We start from the raw sequence: 21,425 nt of genomic DNA on the forward strand, positions 1-21,425 counted from the left end.
TATAGGTCCACATATAAATGCATGAGAAACGAAATGGTTATCTATGAAAAGGGAGGTGGGAAAGAAAGAAGAAAGGATTGAGAAAACTTTTATTTTATTATATCTATAATATCTGAAATTTTTACAGTAGGAATGTATTGTTCATATGTTATTTAATAAAATAATAACAAAACAAATTACAAGATGTTATTTCATATTCCACTATTATTACCAAAATGCAAAAATGAGAAGGGACATTTTTTCAGAATTTGTTTTTCATCTTAATAAAAGTATTTTTAACAAAGAAAATTTCATGACATCACAAATCCTGATTCTTCCTTTTAAAGATGTTATACCACCCAGGGCTTCCCAGGTGGTGCTAATGGTAAAGAACCTGCTTGCCAATGCAGGAGATATAAGAGATGCGAGTTTGATCCCTGGGTCGCGAAGATCCCTTGGAGGAAGGCATGGCAACCCACTCCAGTGTTCTTGCCTGGAGAATTCCATGGACAGAGGAGCCTGGCAGGCTATAGTCTTCAGGGTCACAGAGTCGGACATGACTCAAGAGACTTAGAACACACACACACATATAACCTTTCTCCACTCTATAAACCTCCATGATGTTTAACCTCAAAAATATATTGGCAGTAATTTTTATTCTAGGTTTAAACAGTGCGATATAGGTATAGCTTTAGAAAGAACAAGATAACTAAGTTTTATTAGTTATTTAACCAATCTTACTGAATGGGACAAAATCTAAATAGAACAAAATCTCCGCATGGCAGAACTCAATAAAGGATAAAGGTAGCATAGAAGTTTCTAACTTTAACAATCTACTCTGAGAACAATAATAAAATCTGATAAACTGTAAAGTTCAAAAACATCCGTGGTTAAACTAACCTCAGACTCTGAGTCACTGGCTTGTTTCTCCTCTTCATCTTTCCCAAGGAAGAATGTCAAAGCAGCAACTAATATCTAAAGAGCAGTTCAGACAAAGTCAATTACTCATCCCAGCTTATAACAAAGAATAAATACTTCTGTCTATATTTTATATATGCATATGAACCAGGATCTGAAGCAAAAAAAAAAAAAAAGAGTGGTAGGATTTGGGCTCATCTTTCTTAGCCAGGCTCTACATAGTTGTTATCCTTCAAGCAGCAAGTCAAGAACTTCTACATCCCCCATAAGAAAAGTGATATTATAGCCCTTCTAACAGAAAGTCAAACATGCCCTTAAATTTCTTTCAGCTTTGTCCAAACCCAATAAAAGAACAGTCAAGAATTACAGGGGAAAACATAAAATAAATGCTAAGGCTATCGTTTAATAGAGAGCATTTTAAAAACTCTTATTTTGTTTGCCTGTTCCAGAGCACAGATAAAGCAGGGAAGCAGCCTGAGCACAGACGGACAGTGTGTTTGCACACCAGTGCTTCCTTGCACACCCACTCCTCTCCTTCACCTTTCGGCTAGAGAGGGGACTGACTACCTACTATGGTGCCTTCACACAGCCCTGCAGGAGCTCACCTTGGTGACCTTAGAGAAACAGGCCGTTGTGATCACATTGACAGTTTTGGCATCGTTCCTGGGGGAAGACAGTTGAGTGTTTTAAAGTAAATTTTCATTCTGTTGTACTTGACAGCATAGACAATGGCACAAAATAAATAATAAATACTTCTGACATGTTAAAATTTATAGTTTGTACTATTTCAAAAAGTTATGGGTTGCTAAACAGCCAACTACAGGCGAACATTTCTAGCCCAGTTCAATTCTAGCTCAGTCTTCTGTCAGAAAGCTATGCAGACGTTAAAAAGTGGTTTTTTTGGAAGGATTTTAAATGACATATAAACCCTACTCAAGATAAATTGGGGGGGAAGAAATTTTAAAAAACTACAATACAGCAAAATTCCAACCATACTTCAACATTCACATTAAAGAAAAGACAAGAGGAAATATCATACTAACTGTGATTGTCTCTTTGTGACCCTATGGACCTTAGCCCGCCAAGCTCCTCTGTCCATGGGATTTCCCAAGCAAGAATACAGGAATGGGTTGCCATTTCCTTCTCCAGAGGATCTTCCCAACCCAAGGATTGAACCTGCGTCTCTTTGTCTCTGGCATTGGCAGGCGGGTTCTTTACTACTAGTGCCACATGGAAAACATACAGGTAGTAGGACTACCAATAAATTAAAAAAAAAAAAAGCCAACTTTCCAGCTTTTCCGCTGCAACAAATATCACTTTTATACTTTTTAAAAAATTAGTGAATAAGAAAAGCAAAAGACATGAGTTGGGGGCACTGTACCAACAAGCTGAAGTTTATTTAAGTAAAGAGAATAAATTGATTTGAAAATCTTCACAGAGGCAGAGTAGGAATAGCCTACACTTCAGAGTTTTGACAGATCAGGGTTTGAATTTCAACTCTACCTTTTATTAGCTACTACACTTAAGCTCGTGAATCTACAGGTCTCATTACCTGTAAGATGGGAATAATCCCAGATAAGCTACATTACACTGTTCTGCAGGTTGAACAGGGTAAGGCATAGTGCAGGTGCTCAAGAAATGGTAGCCAGTGTTATCATTAGTCATTTGGATTGCCTCTGTATGTTTACTTCCAACTTAATCTATATCAGTGATATATTAAAGAGCTCAAAATCAAGAAATATATTTGTGTATATGTTCTGTGGTAACTACAGATGTATACAAGCCTATTTGTCAAGAGATAAGTACATATATATTACCAGATGTTTCTTCTGTAGAGTTCAATCATGACATCCAAAGATATTTTGGCTGCAGTTGCATTGCTATCTCTTAACATGGTATACATGAAATTCTGCAATACCTGAAGGAAAAGTGGAGAAAGAAGGCTTAATATATTGCACAATACTGCAGTACAATGCTGCAAACATGGAAAACAAAAGGGTACTTACTATATTCACTTTATTGTTCTTATGTTTTGCATTTATATTCTTGATATCAGTCACAATATGAGTGTATAAAGTCTGTGGAAAAGGAACAAAAACATGTACATTAACTGACATTCCTAATCTCCCTTTATTTGGAGAGAAATAAAAATGTACAAGAGGATTTAGCTTACCTGTTTTTCATTCTATCACAAAAGAGACCAAAAACAAAACAAAAAAAGCAGCTAAAGGAAAGTTACCCTCAAAAGGTTAAATATAGAGTTATATGACCAGCAAATCCACTCCTGGTTAAATTCCCAAGAGATATGAACATCTATTTCCAATGTTCACACAAATATTCATAGCAGCATTATTCCTAACAGCCAGAAAGTGAAAACAACGTAAATGTTCATTAACTGATGAGTGAATAAACACAAAGTGGTATAACCAGAGAATGAGACATTATTTGGCAACAAAAAGGAATGAAGTGATGACACAAGCTACAATATGGAGGTACTTTGAAATATTACGCTAAGTGAAAGAAGCCAGTCACAAAAAATCACACATTATATGATTCCATTTATAAGAAACATGACGAGTAGGCAAATCTATAGAGACCAAAAGTACATTGGTGGTTGCCTAGGGCTGGGATAGATGGGAGGATAGATGGGAGGATGGGAGTAACTGCTAATGGGAATGAGGTTTCTTTTAAGGAGGTTATGAATTTCTAAAATTGACTGTGGTGATGGTTGCAAAACTCTGTGAATGTACTAAACACCAATGAATTGTACACTTTCAATGGATGAACTGTATGTGAATTATATTATCTCAATAAAATCGCTATTTTTTTTTAAACGGGAAAGTTACTCCCCTAAACGCATGCAGATATCACTGGTACCCAAAATATGGACCAATTTTATTCCACAAGTTAGATCAAGAAGTATAATTGCTAAAATCAAATGAATACAGTCTCTTAACACTTTGGAAAAAAAATTTAAGTTAATGAATGTAAACTTTAGTTTCTCTTTCTGAAAATTCTTTCACAAACCTTCAGCTCCTGGTCTTACTTATATGTAAAGTCACAGGGAAATATAAATAACAAAAAAGGTCAGTTTTAGCTGGTCAGTACTGTGTAGTGAAAAAGGGACAGGGTTCTGGAGCCAGGCTGCCTGGCTTTATGCTCCTGCAGGAGCTGTGTGACCCTGGGTAGGTTACTCTCTCTCTCTGTGCCTCAAGTTTTTCATCCATGAAATAATAACAATAATAAGCCCTATCTCATAGCACTTTGTGAGTAAAAAAATATGTAAAATGCTCTGAAAATGGTAACCCAATAAAAAGTAAACAATGAACATTAGCTACTACTACTATATTGCCCTGTACACAATGCTCAATTTTTTCCTATTAAAATTATTTTTTAGCAGTTTCCAATGATACGAAGCCTCAAGAATTCAAGAGACTCCAAACTCTGTAAGTTTTATGTCACTGCAAGGAAAAATGACATATGGGGGTAGGGAGTGGTTTTGTTCTTTACCTTTCGCAGAAGCTTATCATGGCAACGTAGAAGTTCAAAGAAGAGTTCCAGCAAACTTGAGGGATTGATGAGATTCTTATTTCTCAGCAAGATCAAAGCTTTGCAAAATGTCTCAGGAAGGGAAAAAAACCATACTATAAGACAATGATAAAGATGACAAAGTGGAGGCGGAACATCCCCAAATTGCTTAGTATCTTCTACTAATTAGGTGTTATTCCAGGCATTGAAACAGAACAGAAAGTCTCTGCCCTTGTGGAGCTTACACTGGGGGTGGAGCAGAAGAGGGGACAGACAAGCAAGTAAGCATATAAACAGGTGAATCTCAGGAAGGAATTTAAAACAGGGTGGTATAATTACTACATAGTGACTGAGGGAGGGCTCCTTTACACAGGAGGTCAAGGAAGTATCAACATAAAATACTAGTGATCAGTGAATCCACAGACATAAGAAAGGTGGGTAACAATAACATAACACACTAAACTGGAATAATCAACCTGAACTTGTGACTTTACAAGGCTTTTTTTTAAGTACTGTTAGCAGTAAGAGCAGCCCAATGGCAGTTGCAGCACTCTCACCACCAACTTCCATGAGTTCCCTAACCCCCCGAATTTTGGCTTCTAATACAATTCTCCATTAGATGGAATAAGCGATCCTTAGCGAACAGTTGATTTCAAGTCTTGGGGCAGACAAAATAGTAAGAAAGAATTTGAAACTATTTCTGCCAGAATGCAAGGATGCTTTTGAACACATCATGGGCATTGTTAAAAGGACTGGCCAGGTTGTGACAATTTGAACTTAAATAATAGGTACCTATGATGTCAAAGATAGAGAAATATAAATTTTATTAAATATGTAGATGTTATTTAAAAATAACATAACAAATAATTTTAAAACCATGATTTTATTAAGTAAGTAAATGTTAATATATGTGAGTATTTTGTTTGTTCCACTAAAAAACACAGTTGTTTATACCTATTTAAGCAGGAAAGAGTGAACAAAAATTTGGGAATGATAAAAGTCCTGGAAAAATAGCAAATAGGCTAGGAAGAAAAAGTCCAGGAGTTGAAAAGGATTGGTGGTTATCACTACAGCTAATTAAAAACAGGATTCACCATTGTGTTCTAATGATTCCTCTAAAGAGGAATGCTAATTATATTGATTCAATCCCTTGTTTCCTAGCAATCTTCTAATTATTTTAAAAAACCTACTAATCATCATAAAACACTACAAAGAAATAATACATGAATTTATTTAATAATGCCTGCAGACCAATTTGGTTGGATACTGTTAGCACACAAAACAAAGAAAACCTAATTACTTGGAAAGATAGTAAGTCTCTACACTCAAAATCTGTATGGCCCACAAGGGCTTGAAAAATCCATGACATGAGTAAAAGTCTTCCATAATGGTTCAAGTCTGAAGCCTTTCAGGCTGTGCTGAGATGGTATTCTTTTTCTTTGGGGCCTAACCAAATTAAGATAATCCTAGAGAAGTATAAAAATAGAATTACAGAAAGCTTGGGAAAATGAAAGAATAAGAAACAAAGTTGAATCTACAGACTTAGCATTTTTATAAGCTTTGGTAAAGGATATTAGAATGTTTTGTGACCATAATTTTTGTGTATGTTCTACCAGCTATAAAGATGTTTGAAAAGTTGATGCATGAGATTTAAATAATGCCTCTGACTGGGTTCCCTAGCATCAGAGCACAATTCATTACAGAGGTTTGTCCAGTGTGTGCTCTTTTCTAGAAGGGAAGGAAAGAAAGCAGGAGAAGGCAGAGAAAAGCTGGGCAAGGATCTATCCGTGGCTGGAGACAAGCTTTGTTTGATCACAGAGAAGCCCTGGAGTTGGATCCGCCCTGTGGGAAGGGTTGGCTTTTGAACCTCTGGGTTAGTCAGACATCACCTGTGGGCTGGAAGGGCCACCCCTCAGGGGCTAGGGCTCCTATTTAGCTGAAGACAGTGCTCTAGAGGGGAGAAGGCAATGGCAACTCACTCCAGTACTTTTGCCTGGAAAATCCCATGGACGGAGGAGCCTGGTGGGCTGCAGTCCATGGGGTCGCTAAGAGTCAGACGTGACTCAGCGTCTTCACTTTCACTTTTCACTTTCATGCATTGGAGAAGGCAATGGCAACCCACTCCAGTGTTCTTGCCTGGAGAATCCCAGGGACGGGGGAGCCTGGTGGGCTGCCGTCTATGGGGTCACAGAGAGTCGGACACGAGGGAAGTGACTTCGCAGCAGCAGCAGTGCTCTAGAGAAAGGGCCGCTGGAAGCCTTTACACCTGACATTCTCCGCAGGTGGGAGCACTGGCCAGGTAAAAGGGACCCAATGTCAGTCACCTAGGTAACAGTGTTTACAAATGCACAAACTGGCTACTTAATGGATAAATGTCTCAATTCAGCTTTATAAAAACTCTAAGTTGTAATTAGGGTTCTTCATGCATATGAGGTTTGAATGACTAAGAGGAATCACCTACTCAAAATGGGGAAAAGAACATCCTGGCAGGGTTAGCAGGCTGGCAGAACAGAGAGATCAGAGGGGAGTGTAGCAGAAAAGGAGATGAGGTCAGAAACACAGGCAGGAAGCAGATCATGTAAGGATTTACAGGCTAAGTAAGTTTGAGTTGTTTCCTGTGTAAATGAGAAGCACAGAAGAATTTTAATGAATGGGTGATACACTGATCAATGGTTTAGAAAGATGTCTAGATGGCAGACGGTTCTCATTCAAATATCCATACATATTATACACACATGTGACCATAGCACAGTTTATCAACCCCAGTACTGGCCCTACCATTCGGAGATCTGGATCCAAGACAGTGTGGTTGTAGGAGAGAAGATCTTTCAGCTCTTGAGGAAAGTTACTTAAATGTTCCGGATAACAGTGACTAATCTGTAACAAAGCAAAGGCTCTTCTGAAGTTTTCCTTTCTCTCCTATAATTCATATGCACAGATTAAGGATGTTCTGCAAAAGGAGAGTAAAAGGCTATGTTTCATAGAAGTAGATGCTCCAAGTCATCTCTTTCTCTTCTACACACTAATCTCTCTTGACTCCTTTCATATTTCTTCTAGTCTTAGTAAATTATATGACATGATTCAGAATCTGCTTTTATGATGAATTTGAAGAAAACAAATGGTTTGAAAGTTTTTTTTGCTCTGGTTGGTTCTGTGAAAAGTTCTAGTGAAATCCTCTAGCAACATAGGAGAAAAATAAAATTTGCAAAAAGGGAAAGTAAAAAAAAAATTTTTTTTAATTAGGCTTCCACTTACAAATGGAATGAGATTGGGTACAAGTGGGAAAATATTCTGCAAGCTGTGTGTAACAACTAGTCTGTGACTTACCCCCCACCTCCGAAAAAAAATCTTACCTGCGCCATAAACATCACCAGCTCTGCCAGTTCTTTGCTGGGTTTATTTGGTTGTAATTTGAAAATCTCCACATTGGATTTGTAGTGATTATACTGCTGTAGAAACTGTAAAAAAATAAAATTTAAACTGGTCACCTTCTATTACAAGACTTTCTCAGTACAGAATAAAAAAGTTACTTAGAAATCTTTGATAGTGGCATTGAGAAAAAGATGTAGTAAAGGTATATAAAAACACTGTTTTCCTTTATCAGTATTCTTCAAAACGAGTTTTGAAAAATCTGTGCACATCTAATCTAAAGACCCTTTCCCTTAGCATTAGAAATCTAGGTACAAAGATATGAAGAACAGTGAAACAAGAGTCAAAGACTCAGATCTGGCTCTATATTGCCACTTACTATCTAAATGATCCTCTACTGTATTATCTATGATATGGAGCCCCAATACCTGCAAAAATATATGAATCAGAAAATGGGCAATAAAATGTAAAATTACACCTCAAGTACACAAAGCTCTCCAGCCAAAATTTCCTTCTTCCTTTAAATAATAATTATTTTACCCTGGAGTTCTAGATAAGATGTGTTAACAGGCAAAAGCAATTGATACAAAAGAAATAATACTGATAATAGCTCCCCTTTATTTGGTACTTACTATGTGCCAAACTCATCGTGTACATTACTTCATTTAATTATGTTTAATTCTAATAATAAAACAATAATCTAATGCTGGAACTCCCAAGCTATTCTATGCCCTACACCCACTCTCCATGCCTAGGTCATGGCTTCAAACTATGTGTGTTTCTGTGAGATAGAGAGAAAGGGAGAGAATGGAGAAGAGGGGGAAGGGGAGGGGAGGGGAGAGAGAGGGACACTTAGAAACAGAATGAATATTTCTTTATATTACCATCCCTGACTGGTTCAGTGAACTCCAAATTCACGTATCCCATTGCCTGCTGAGCTGTCTAACAGACATCTTAAACTTGGCTTGGTCAAAAAACATGACCCCTGATTTCCCTCCAAAACTGCTAGGCCTCCAGTTTTCTCCAAGAGTAGGAATCAAAGAGGGAGACCTGCAGTCCCTACGTGCTTCAGTTAAGACCCTACTTCTCTAGATTCCACAATGCCACTGACAAGTGAAGAGAGCGCCCCATTACTCAGAGTGCTCCCGGCAAGATCCTTATCCCACTTCTTCCCCTGGATGACTAGAAAATAATTTAATTAAAAAGGTATTTTTATCTGTATAGCTCACTACCATAGTCCCAGTACCTAGTACACAATAGGTACTAAATAGTATTTGTCACATACCCAGATGCAGAAATAAAAACACCTGAATCATTCTTCCTTCCTTTTTCCTTCTCCCCCAGGTCCACTCCACCTAGAAGTTCTACTAGCTCCATGTCTCCATTTCCTTGAGAGCTAACCTCAATCTGTTCACTTCTCTCCACTTCTGTTGATAATTCCAACAGAGGTTGGTAGTACCACCAACCCTCACCTAGGCCATTCTGATAGCTGTTACATTAGTTACCCTATTTGCAATCTTGCTGCTCTACAATCTATAACCTCCAGAGTAAATTTTTAAAAATATAAATCAGATCATGTCACACCTCTGCTTAAAACTCTTCAATGGCTCCCTAACACACCAAGAGTAAAATCTTAACTCTACCATGATTTCAAGGGCCCCACATGACCCAATCTCTGTCTGCCTGCATTTCCCATGTCATCTTACACTACCCTTTTCTGTGCTCACTACATGTTAGCCACACCAGCCGCCTCTCCACCTCTTCTCCACTGAAAGCCTCTACACTTCCTATTCTCCCTATCTAGAATGCTCTTGACCTGTCTCAATATCATAGCAGAAAAGCCTTCCCTGTTTATGGGAGCCAAATCAACAGCCTCCAGTCCTAATATACTCATATCCAATTTTACTTTCCTCATAACTCTTATCACTCTATGTCTTCCATCACTGGAATCTTACTATCATTAGAATGTAAATCCAAGAGAAGAAGTCTCCCTTATCTTATTTATCCCTGCATCCTGAGTGCTTGGTGGTAGTGACTGAGTTGGTAAGTCATGTCTGACTTTTTGCAACCCCATGGCCTGCAGTGTGCCAGGCTCCTGGAAATTACAATTTTCCAGGCAAGAACACTGGAGTGTCTTGCCATTTCCTTTTCCAGGGGATATTCCCAACCCAGGGATCAAACCTGTGTCTCTTGTGTCTTCTGCTTGGCAGGTGGATTCTTTACCACTGAGCTACCTGGGAAGCCCAGTACCCTGACTGCTTAGAATTATAAATACTAACACACAGGAGATACAATATGTGTGAATTTGTATAGGAATTTCTTAAGTGAATGGATGAGTAATCCTCTGAGGTAGGTATTATCTCCTTGCACATTCAAATACACATAGGCTCAGGTGGTTAAATCTCTGGTTATACAATTGGTCAATAATAGGCCCAGAGTACAGAGTTAGTGCTGAAACCAGTGCTTTTAAATACAGCACTGTATAGACTCTCAACTCTGCTTTGTCTAATGGTTTATGCTGGGCTGTGCTTAGTTGCTCAGTCATGTCCAATTCTTTGCAACCCCATGGACTGTAGCCCACCAGGCTCTTCTGTACATGGGGATTCTCCAGGCAAGAATACTGGAGTGGGTTGCCACGCCCTCTTCCAGGGGATCTTCTGAACACAGGGATCGAACCCAGGTCTACCGCATTACAGGGGGATTCTTTACGGTCTGAACCACCAGGGAAGTCCAAGAATACTGGAGTGGGTAACCTATCACTTCTCTAGGGAAACTTCCCCACCCAGAAATCAAACCAGGGTCTCTTGCATTACAGGTGGATTCTTTACCAGCTGAGCTACTGTGGAAGCCCCTAAGGTTTACACTGCTTTACACATCTCAAATCCTCACCTACATTACTTAACTTCTTGTATTTGTTCCTAACTCTTTTATTTCCACTCCCCTGAATCTTTCAAAAGGCTGTCTCTGCAGGTGATCTAAACCACTGAGACCGCTACACGTGCTGCAGTCCATGGCATCACAAAGTTGGACGCGACTTAACCACTGAACAACAACAACAGCAATAGGTCACATAAATACTTCTATGTGAAAATCTGGAGGAGGAGGGGAAATGAGAAGGGCAATCAAAAGATGAATAATTATGTTAGCCATTTGCACAAATAATTGCAGCAGATACCTGTTTAATGCCTGTCAGATAAATGGGTGTCTGAAGAAAGCATTGGCAAATTAATATCAAAATCATCACTTTCATTCTGTCACTTCTCAGCTCAAACACACGTAATGTTCACAATTTGTATGAGGTCAGTATACAAAGCTCCTCACAGTCTGGATCTTATCTCTAATTTTCAACTTTGTCTTTTCCCGACTTAAATTCTGACATCCAGGCCATGCCAGCTTCTGATGAGACTGAATCTGGTTTTAAATATATATTGAAGTGAAGTCGCTCAGTCGTGTCCGACTCTTTGCGACCCCATGGACTGTAGCCTACAAGGCTCCTCAGTCCATGGAATTTTCCAGGCAAGAGTACTGGAGTGGATTGCCATTTCCTTTTCCAGGGGATCTTCCCAACCCCGGGATCGAACCCGGGTCTCCGGCACTGCAGGCAGACGCTTTACCGTCTGAGCCACCAGGGAAGAGTATATATATTAAATATACATACCAAGCTAGAAAAGACTCTGATGCTGGGAAAGACTGAAGGCAGGAGGAGAAGGTGACGATAGGATGAGATGGTTGGATGGCATCACCGACTCAACGGACATGAGTTTGAGCAAGCTCCGGGAGATGGTGAAGGACAGGGAAGCCTGGCATGTTGGAGTACATGGTTTCGCAAAGAGTGGACACGACTGAACTACTGAACACCATCATCAACCAAGCTCCTGTGTCTGTCCCGTATACTTGAGAATCCGCCCTCCTTCCCAACACAGTCCCTGGCACAGAACGCCAGCTCCCGGAAACAGACTTAGATCTAAAGTATTCTAACAAAAGTTTCATCAAGTGTTAATGACTAATTCAATTTAGGAGTTTCAGAAAACAAGAGGCTTGAGAAAATTTCCTGGAAGTCGGGGGTTAGGGGGCGGACCATTTGTCTCTCCACCTCAATAAGGTCCGGAGAGAAAGCAAAATGAGGTCTCTTAAAAGGTGTTTCTGTGGCAGCGGGGTCTACCAAGCAAGCAGAAAATCCAAGCAGGCAGCAGCTTTCAAGAGGTGGGAAAAGAACCCTGAGGCATGTGTCTCCTTTAACCTTTTTTCCTCCTCGCGGGGAACCCCTGAACTTAAGAGACGAACACGCGGCGAAACAGAACCCCAGCTACATCCTACGCCTCGCTATAGCCAGCGTCTCAACCCGGGTTTCCAGCGTCACCGCGCCGCATTCCCACCTCCTCCACGTAGGCCGGCGGGTCCCGCTTGATCAAATTCTGTAACTGCGGGAGGTTGCTGGGCAGCTTGTTATTGTTTCTGCTAGACATGTTGGCTGCTGACTGGCTCCGCGACGAGCAATTTTAATAAAACCCACAACGCTGGCAACTTCCAACCGTCTCAGCCGCCGTTCGGAGTCGTGCTTCCGTGTGTAACCGGAAACAGCACATGGGTAGCTCGGCGGGCGGCGCCATCTTGGTTCTTAAAGCTAGCTTAACTACGGGAGCCTCAAAGTGTCAAACTTACTCTCGCGGCCGATCTGCTCTGCCAACGGTTTACTGATTTTTTTCCCTCCTTCAACCAACCCTGCTACTACCTAGCGTTGCTGAAATAATCTGAAATGGAAATACTCTCCCCGCCCCCCACACAATTGTTTCTTTCACTATCCCGACACTCTCATGAAACAGATAGATGAAAATTAATAGTTACGAAAACAAACAAACAAACAAAAACCCTCACAGCCTAAAGTTTTAAAGAAAGCTGAGCGCCGAAGAATTGATGCTTTTGAACAAAGGTGTTGGAGAAGACTCTTGAGAATCCCTTGGACTGAAAGGAGATCAAACCAGTCCATCCTAAAGGAAATCAGTCTTGAGTATTCATTGGAAGGACTGATGCTGAAGCTCAAACTCCAATACTTTGGCCACCTAATGCGAAGAAGTGACTCACTGGGAAACATTGAGGGCAGGAGAAGAAAGGGACGACAGAGGGTGAGATGGTTGGATGGCATCATCCACTCGATGGACATGCATTTGAGTAAACTCCGGGAGTTGGTGATGGATAGGGAGGCCTGGCGTGCTGCAGTCCACAGGGTCACAAAGAGTCGGACAAGACTGAGCGACTGAACTGAACTGAAAGTTAGAAGCGAAGTGTGCAAAAATAAATATGTGTAGAATGAATTAATCCCTCACCCCGTTCCAAGCACTTCACTTGTATTGAATCCTGAGAAGAGCTCTCTAAAAATAGGTGCTAAAATTACCCCTACTTTGCAGATGTGGAAACAGACTTGGACAAGTTGACTGTCTAAGTTCATAGCAGGTGAGGAAGCTGGGATTTCAGTCCAGGCAGTCGTGATCATAACTAGATGAGAAAGAAAAATGTAGCCTGATAGTTGTCAGCTGGCTAGCTGGTCTGGCATCAATAGATGGACAGTGGTATTCCCCTGCTTAATATAAGCAGTTTCACAGAACACCGGCTTCAGTCCAGGTCATCTGCGGCCATGTCTGAATGAGCCAAAAAACAAGACAACTCTGTAATCACATCTAGGCACAAGCAAGTTCAAGAACTCTGTGCAAACCACTTGCAGTTTTTCAGCTACACTTGGAGAAGGACTATTCTACCTATCATTGAACCAGGTACTTGTGAAATTATTAAGAAGTAAATGTAAACAATAAATATTTTTTTTAGAAGCCCTTTCACAGATTTGAATTAAAAATGTTGTTTTTGTTGGTTGGATTAGTGAGGGAAAAAAGCATTCTCAAAACAAAATATATTGAAATAATTTAATTCCTATCAAAATTAAAAGCTTATGTACTATGAATATTTAAGTCACTAAAATATGACTTATAAGTTAAACACTCAGGCCATGTCACCAGCTTTTATTCATAGTCTGTACATTAGGCACTAGGGTAAGTGTTTGTCTGTTTTTGTTTTGTTTTTGGACATGCCTCTTGGCTTTCGGAATTTTTGTTTCCCAAACAGGGACCAAACCCAGGCCAGTGGTGAAAGAGTTCTAACCACTGGACCACAGGGAATTCCCTAGGGCAAGTGTTTTGAGTACAAAAATAAATTTCACCCTCAGGATATTCACAGACTAATGAGAGAAAAATAGAAAACACATTCTTACAATGAATAAAAGAGCAATGGAAGCAATAGAGAAGACAAGCTAGTTCAGAAGAATTAGCATGATTCACAGTTGTGAAATATGTTTCACACTATTTGATTGAAATTTTTGATGATGAGGAGTTTTTTTTGGAGAAGGGAAAGAAAGATTTTCTACATCAAATAGCCAGCATAAAGGTGTGAAAGCTTGGAAAACTCTGGTGGAATTGAAGGATGACCAGAAGTCTGGATGTGACTCATGGTTGGGAGGAGGTGTGCAGCAGGGAAGGAGCTGAGGAAAATGAGGCCGGTGAGTCTATGCAGTCCTGATGGTGAAGGCTTTACATGCCAATCTAAGGAGGGTACATGAGTCTGCTCATTTTACCCCCAAACAACCCTGAAGCTGGACTTTTGTTGTTGTTGTTGTTGTTGTTAGATGAGAAGATTAAGACTGAGAGTGTTTAATTGAATATGTATTTCCTTTTTCTTCTTTCTTGTCCACATGTGGAATCTCAGTTACCCAACCAGGGACCTGAACCCACATCCTTTGCCTTGCAAATTGGATTCTTAACCACTGGACGGCCAGGTAAGTCTGAATATGTAATTTGAATGGCTAACTAAATATGTATTTTTTAAACGTTAAATAATGGCTGCTTGCAAAGTTGCTTCAGCTGTATCTGAATCTTTGCGACCCAATGGACTGTGGCCTGCCAGACTCCTCTGTCCATGGGATTCTCTAGGCAAGAATCTTGAGGTGGGTTGCTATGCCCTTCTCCAGGGGATCTTCGCAGTCGGGGGATCTAACCCAGGTCTCCTGTGGCTCCTGCATTTCAGGCGGATTCTTTACTGCTGAGCCACCAGAAAAGCCCCAGATAATAGCTTAAACACAAATAATTTAAGTGTAATACAGTGTACATATGTTTAGTGTAATGTTAGCCAGAGCAACACTGAAAAAACTCCATGTTCACTTCTGAACTTAATCTTGAATTGGCAAAGGAACGTTCCATCTTTTTGTGATCCCCAAATGATTTTTAACCTAAAGTGAATTATTCTAGAAGAGAAAATCTTTATATCTTTGTAAAAAGAGAGACTCTATTATAATTATAAAATGGATCATAATATGTGGATTCAAATGGCTTAAAAAATATCTTATTTGAAGGAGCCTAGACTCAGTTCAGTTCAGTTGCTCAGTCGTGTCCAACTCTTTGCGACTGCATGGACTGCAGCACACCAGGCCTCCCTGTCCATCACCAACTCCCAGCATTTACTCAAACCCATGTCCATTGAGTCGGTGATGCCATCCAACCATCTCATCCTCTGTCGTCCCCTTCTCCTTCTGCCTTCAATCTTTCCCAACATCTAGGTCTTTTCAAATGAGTCAGCTCTTCGCATCAGGTGGCCAAAATATTGGAGTTTCAGCTTCAACATCAGTCCTTCCAGTGAATATTCAGGACTGATTTCTTTAGGATGGACTGGTTGGATCTCCTTGCAGTCCAGGGGACTCTTAAGAGTCTTCTCCAACACCACAGTTCAAAAGCATCAGTTCTTTGGCGCTCAGCTTTCTTTATGGTCCAACTCTCACATCCATACATTACTACTGGAAAAACCATAGCCTTGACCAGATGGACCTTTGTTGGCCAAGTAATGCCTCTGCTTTTTAATATGCTGTCTAGTTTGGTCATAACTATTCTTCCAAGGAGCAAGCGTCTTTTAATTTCATGCTTGGAGTCAACATCTGCAGTGATTTTGGAGCCCAAGAAAATAAAGTCTGTCACTGTTTCCACTGTTTCCCCATCTATTTGCCATGAAGTGATGGGACTGGATGTCATGATCTTAGTTTTTTGAATGTTGAGTTTTAAGCCAACTTTTCACTGTCCTCTCACTTTCATCAAGAGGCTCTTCAATTCCTCTTTGCTTTCTGCCATAAGGGTGGTAGTATCTGACTATCAGAGGTTATTGGTATTTCTCCCAGCGATCTTGATTCCAGCTTGTGCTTCATCCAGCCCAGCATTTTTCATGATGTACTCTGCATATAAGTTAAATAAGCAGGGTGACAATATACAGCCTTGATGTACTCCTTTCCTGATTTGGGACTAGAGGGGCTAGAGGGAATAGACTAGAGGATTATTTTAAATTTTTTTTCCAAAAGAAGCACACTCATTTGACTTATATCTCTATTTGGGGTGCCTTTTTTGCGATAGTCCAGACAGCAGCTTGAGCACCATTCTTGAGCCATTAAATCTCTATTACAAGTACAATAATAGGAAGGAGGGAGGTGAGGGAGGGCAAAATGGCACACTTCCCAGCTGAATTAGTCCTACTTACGTCAGTTCCAAACAATAGAATGCTTTTTAAAAAATCTGTGTCACACAGTTTGTGGGATCTCAGTTCCCTGACCAGATGTTGAACTGGGGCCACAACAGTGAAAGCCAAGAACCCTAACCACTATGCAACCAGGGAACTCTTCCCCAAACAATGTGATACTTTTGCATCTATCTCCTGGGTCAGAACGTGGTGAGATGAATAGTACTACAAGCGAGTCTTTCCTGGGTACAATGAGGCTCTGACTAAAGGAAGCAGAGGTCATGTTTATTTTGATGACTGCAGAAAGGCTTCATGAGGATGGATGATGTATTTGAGAGAAGTCTTGAAGCATGCATAGGGTTTCGATTTGAAAGGATACAGGACTTCCCAGGTGGTGCTAGTGGTAAAGAATCCGCTTGCCAATGCAAGGGGCACAGGTTCAATCCCTGGTCTGGGAAGATTCCACATGCCGTGGAGAGATGAAGCATGTGTGCCACATCTATTGACTCTGTGCTCTCGAGCCCGGTAGCTGCAACAACTGAAGCCTGCACGTCCTAGAGTCTGTGATCCTAAACAAGAGAAGCCACCGCATTGAGAAGCCCACGCACTGCAGCAATGAGCAGCCCCTGCTTGCTGCAACTAGAGAAAACCTGAGCAAAGCAACGAAGACACGGTGCAGCCAAAAATAAATAAATAAAAATCTTTAAAAAGATATTAATAAAAAAAGATATTAATGTATAAGAAACAGGCCACAAAGTATACAATGTGATAAGTTTTGATATATGTTTGCACCCATGAAACCATCATTACAATCAGGATAATGAGGATATTCACTATCCAAGTTTTCTTTTGCTGCACCATCCCAGACAAGCACATATCTGCTTTCTGTCACCATAAGTTTGCACTTGCAGAAATTTTATACAAAAGGAATCCTACAGTATCTGTTCTTTTGTGTCAGACTTCTTTCACTTTTAAATATTTAAAAATGTGTCCATGTTGTGTGTATGAATAGTTCACTCCTTTTATTTTTAGGTAGCCTTCCATGGTATGGATATACTGCAATTTGTTTATCTATTCACCCGTTGTTGAATCTTTGGGTTGTGTCCAATTTGGCATTATCAATATTTGTGTTCAGCTCTTTATATGGATATTTTTTTCTTTTCACTTGGTGAGTGCCTAAGAGTGGAATGCTAGACCATGACAGGTTTGTATTTAACTTAAATGCCAGTTAGTCTTTTGTTTCTACCATTCCACCCAAACTGTTTTTATCAAGATCACTGATCACCTTAATGTTGCCAAGTCCAAAGGTCAGTTTTCATTCATTGTCTTACCTGCAACACTGGGTGTACAGTTGGTCTCTCCCTCCTTCTGGAAACATATTTGGTAATTAACTGTCCTTTACATGGTCTCTCTGCTTCTTCCCTTGCCCCACAATCGCGTATTGGTATTGGTCTCTCGTATTGGTATCATGTATCTTGTGTTGGTGACCAGAGGGATCCTTAAATAGGTTCAGTTACTTTTCTAGCTCCCCTTCTCGCTCAGATTTAAAGCTAAAGTAAGTCCTTCAGGAACATAGAAGATGGTGTATAACCTGACCCCACCTTACCTTTCTGGGCTCCCCTCCCCATCATGCTCCGCTTTGTCCACTCTGCCCTGAAAAGTGGCCTTGTAGCTGCCTTCATGGTGTAAAGCCTCAGGGCTTCACGCTTTCTGTTTCCTCTCTCGTAAGCACCACACGTTTGGCTCCCTTATTTTCCTCAGTTCTCTGCTCAAGTGACATCTTTTTAGGGAGGCTTTCCCTAAGCCCCCCATCCTGCCTCCCACCCACACTTCTTCCTCCTGCTGTCTCCTCCTTTACCCTTATAAGCCTCTGGCGTAATATGTACTCACTAGCTTAATTGTTTGTTTTTGTGTCTTTCTGCATAGATGAGTTTAATAAGGACCCTGTCTTATTCACTGCTCCATCCTCCACACTCGGAGCAATGCATGGGCCATAGGAGGTAATCAGTTAATATTTGTAGAAGGAATGAGTAAATCATTTCCAGTCTTCCAGTTCTTCGTTTGTGTGATTTGTTAAAGTAAGAACTGAACAAAAATTTCCTCAAAATCAGTGAGTGACTAACATGCAAATTCTACGTATTGTTTCTCTCATTAGAAACCAGTGATGGTGACTGTGTTCAGAAAAGCCAGGTACCTGTCAGTCCTTTTCTAATTAAAATATTTTTAATTGTTAGATTGGCCACTGGAGGGAGCTCTTGCTTTTCTTTTCAACAAGAAGATTCTACTATTTGACGAAATACATACACAATAGGAAACTGATATTGGAAGAAATTTTAGTTTTCATATTTTGCTGTTGTTCAGTCGGGAGGTCGTGTTTGACTTTTTGTGACCCCATGGACTGCAGCATGCCAGGCTCTTCTGTTTCCCACTATCTCCCAGAGTTTGCTCAAATTCAAATTCTTTCCAGCTTTATTGTGAGTTTTATCCACAATTCCAGCTATGTTTTCCTCCTTGTTGGGTTGGCCTTTAGGCATATCTATCAATCCCAGGCTCAACAGGGACTAGTTCCACCATCTTTCTTGAATTTTTTTCTCTTAAACCACAGTAACCAAGTTCAGAAAGTCAAAGTATTTCTCAGAAACCAGCTAATGGTTTTTATGTTCTATGTGGTTACACCTAAAACCTCAAGGCAAGGTAACATTTCAGCTTTCTTGGAGTGAATGATTTTGCGTATAGAGAAGAGAGTAACCAGTTCCTTTGCAGATAGACCACTGCACATCGTATCATCATTTAATGCAGTCCAGTGGTTAAGACTCTGCACTTCCACTGACAGGGACCCAAGTTCCATTCTTGGTCAGTGAGCTAAGATCTTACATGCTGTGTGATCAAAAATAAATGTATAAAAATGTAATATAAAAAATAGCAAATAAATGACAAATAAATTAATCTCATTATGGGTACCTGAAGCAAAGATTTGCTTTTATGCTTTTGCCAGACTTCTTGGGTGTGCCAGCTAAACCTGATGTTGTTCACTGCCTAATTCTGTAAAAATCTACTGTTACTGCTGGATTAACTTAGTCTGTGTAAGACTATTTATCTGATTGAGTTTGGATGATCCTGATTTTCACTGTTATTGGACTCCATTAGGAAATTTTTCCTTTTGGGTCCCCAAATCTCCTATTACCACTACATTATTTTTCCATTTTATGGGAGATAGGGTAGGCTGTGGATAGTATTTTTAAAGTGCTTACGCAAGGTATAAGATTTTGGGGTCCTTTTTCAGAAGACAAGTTACAGTAAAGAGAGAAATCATGTGATATATATAAATTCCCTATTTCTTTCTTTGCTTATAAATTACACTTGCTTGCTTTTTAAAAACTTTCCATAAATTTTTAGGGAGAAAACTGTTCCTCTGTGACCCAAATGATATAACCGTTGTGGAGGGATGTCCTTGAGCATCCACAACATCAAGGATTCTATTTTTTTCAGAAAATAAATGAAAATGATGAGAATACTTCTCTCTACTCCCCTGGAAAGTTCTCCTGATTATATCCTCTTAGACTCAGTTACAAATGGAATAACATTCCCTCTTTTGTCTGTCCCCAACCTAAGGGACCCATAGGGGTAACCAGACAATTGGAAATTTCCACTTTCAGGCTGAAAGATGGAGTAATGTGAGAACTACCTGGACATTACTTGGCATCACACTTGATGGAGAATAAAGAAAGAATGAAACTTTTTTGAAGTCTTCCAATTTTCATCTCACGTTATCAAAATTATGAGAAGCCCAGAGAAATGGGCTTCTCATATTTCAGCAGTCGTAAACTAGTTCCGTGGTTTATCTTAAAATACAAATACATATTTTAAAGCAGTCCAGGGGGCATCAATGTAAAAGGTGACCTGTTTGAGATATCCATTAAGCAAAAACTGTGGGGTTCTGGGCAGAAAGCTAAAAAGGGATAGTGTTTGGGTGTGTGTTAGTCACTCAGTCATGTCTGACTCTTTGGGAGCCCATGGACTGTATAGACTGTAGCCTTCCAGGCTCCTCTGTCCATGGAATTCTCCAGGCAGGAATACTGGAGTGGGTTGCCATTTCCTTCTCCAGGGGATCTTCTTGACCCAAAGATCAAACCCAGGTCTCCTGCATTGTAGGCGGATTCTTTACTGTCTGAGCCACATGGGAGTCCCAGTGTTTGGGGAGCCCTTACAGAAATCTTAGAGATCATAATCTCTTATGCTTCAGCAGTTAAAGAAGAAGCCATGAGACTTAGTGCCACAGTCCATGAGTGGCAGGGCCAGAAATTTCTTCTAGTCTCTTGATTTTGAGGCTCTTGGTTGTCCTTCCATCTGAAAGTTTTCTCCTAGTGTTAAAAGTCTGTGTTTGGGGATATAGGAGATAATCATAAAGATAATAGCAGCTAATACTTATTGATTAAAATTTTAAAAGTATATGTAACTTGCATCATTTGGGTTCTCTGGCAGGCACTGAGACAGAATCAGATGTGCAAGAGATGTATTGTTGGTGACCTTTATAAGAATAAAAGTGGGAGGGAACAGAATTGGGGAGAGACTGTCTCAGACTGGGATGCAGATCTGCCAAAGTTTTAGTCAATCCATTGGGGAGCTCCTGATGAAAGCTGCCCATCTGGCGGAAATGATAGGGTTCTAGTATTCCTTCTATACTCAGTCATCGGCTGGAGGCTGCCCAGTGAGAGCTTGGCCTCAGCTCAAAATCTGGGGTAAGTCCACGGTTCTGCAGCTGGAGGTGGTCAGCTAACCACCCTTATTGGGGCTAAATAGCAAGTTCTTCATTGTTGTTGGTTCTTTTCCTTGGCTGTGCTGCTTAGCATGTGGGATCGTAGTTCTCGATCAGGGATCAAACCTGCGCCCCCTGCATTGGAAGCATGGAATCTTAACCCTTGGACTACCAAGAAAGTCCTGCAAGCTCTTTGTTGAAGGGTAACCCAAGCAGCACACCTCCATGGCTGCCATATAACCCAAGTGGCCCCAAAGATCTGTTTTCTGGAGTTACCTTCCATATCCAAATAAAGTGACCTAAGTCCTGGTTCCCTCAATTACAAAAAGTTTAAAAT

At 40.3% G+C, this 21,425-nt stretch overlaps 1 protein-coding gene and 1 long non-coding RNA gene across 3 annotated transcripts in view; one reads left to right on the forward strand and one right to left on the reverse strand.

The window, feature by feature from the left end:
* Window positions 1-12,387, reverse strand: part of SDAD1 (SDA1 domain containing 1) — a 28,790-nt gene extending 16,403 nt beyond the window's left edge. The window contains exons 1-8 of one of the 2 annotated variants that reach the window (XM_043448379.1): window positions 12,171-12,387; window positions 7,779-7,883; window positions 7,204-7,302; window positions 4,408-4,518; window positions 2,904-2,975; window positions 2,715-2,815; window positions 1,503-1,560; window positions 880-954 (exon numbers count right to left, since the gene is read on the reverse strand). In XM_043448379.1, the coding sequence (XP_043304314.1) occupies window positions 880-954; window positions 1,503-1,560; window positions 2,715-2,815; window positions 2,904-2,975; window positions 4,408-4,518; window positions 7,204-7,302; window positions 7,779-7,883; window positions 12,171-12,260 (711 nt within the window). In that variant the 5' untranslated portion in view covers window positions 12,261-12,387. Of the gene's footprint in view, window positions 1-879; window positions 955-1,502; window positions 1,561-2,714; window positions 2,816-2,903; window positions 2,976-4,407; window positions 4,519-7,203; window positions 7,376-7,778; window positions 7,884-12,170 lie in introns of those variants that run through there. The other variant, XM_043448380.1, reaches the window with a different exon arrangement.
* Window positions 12,388-13,045: 658 nt separating this feature from the next.
* On the forward strand, window positions 13,046-14,614 carry LOC122428402. The gene is made up of 2 exons (XR_006265696.1): window positions 13,046-13,562; window positions 14,545-14,614. It is a non-coding gene; the product is annotated as an uncharacterized LOC122428402 (long non-coding RNA).
* The last annotated feature ends 6,811 nt before the right edge of the window (window positions 14,615-21,425 follow it).

This window comes from Cervus canadensis, chromosome 26, assembly GCF_019320065.1.
Source record: "Cervus canadensis isolate Bull #8, Minnesota chromosome 26, ASM1932006v1, whole genome shotgun sequence".
Lineage (NCBI taxonomy): Eukaryota > Metazoa > Chordata > Mammalia > Artiodactyla > Cervidae > Cervus > Cervus canadensis.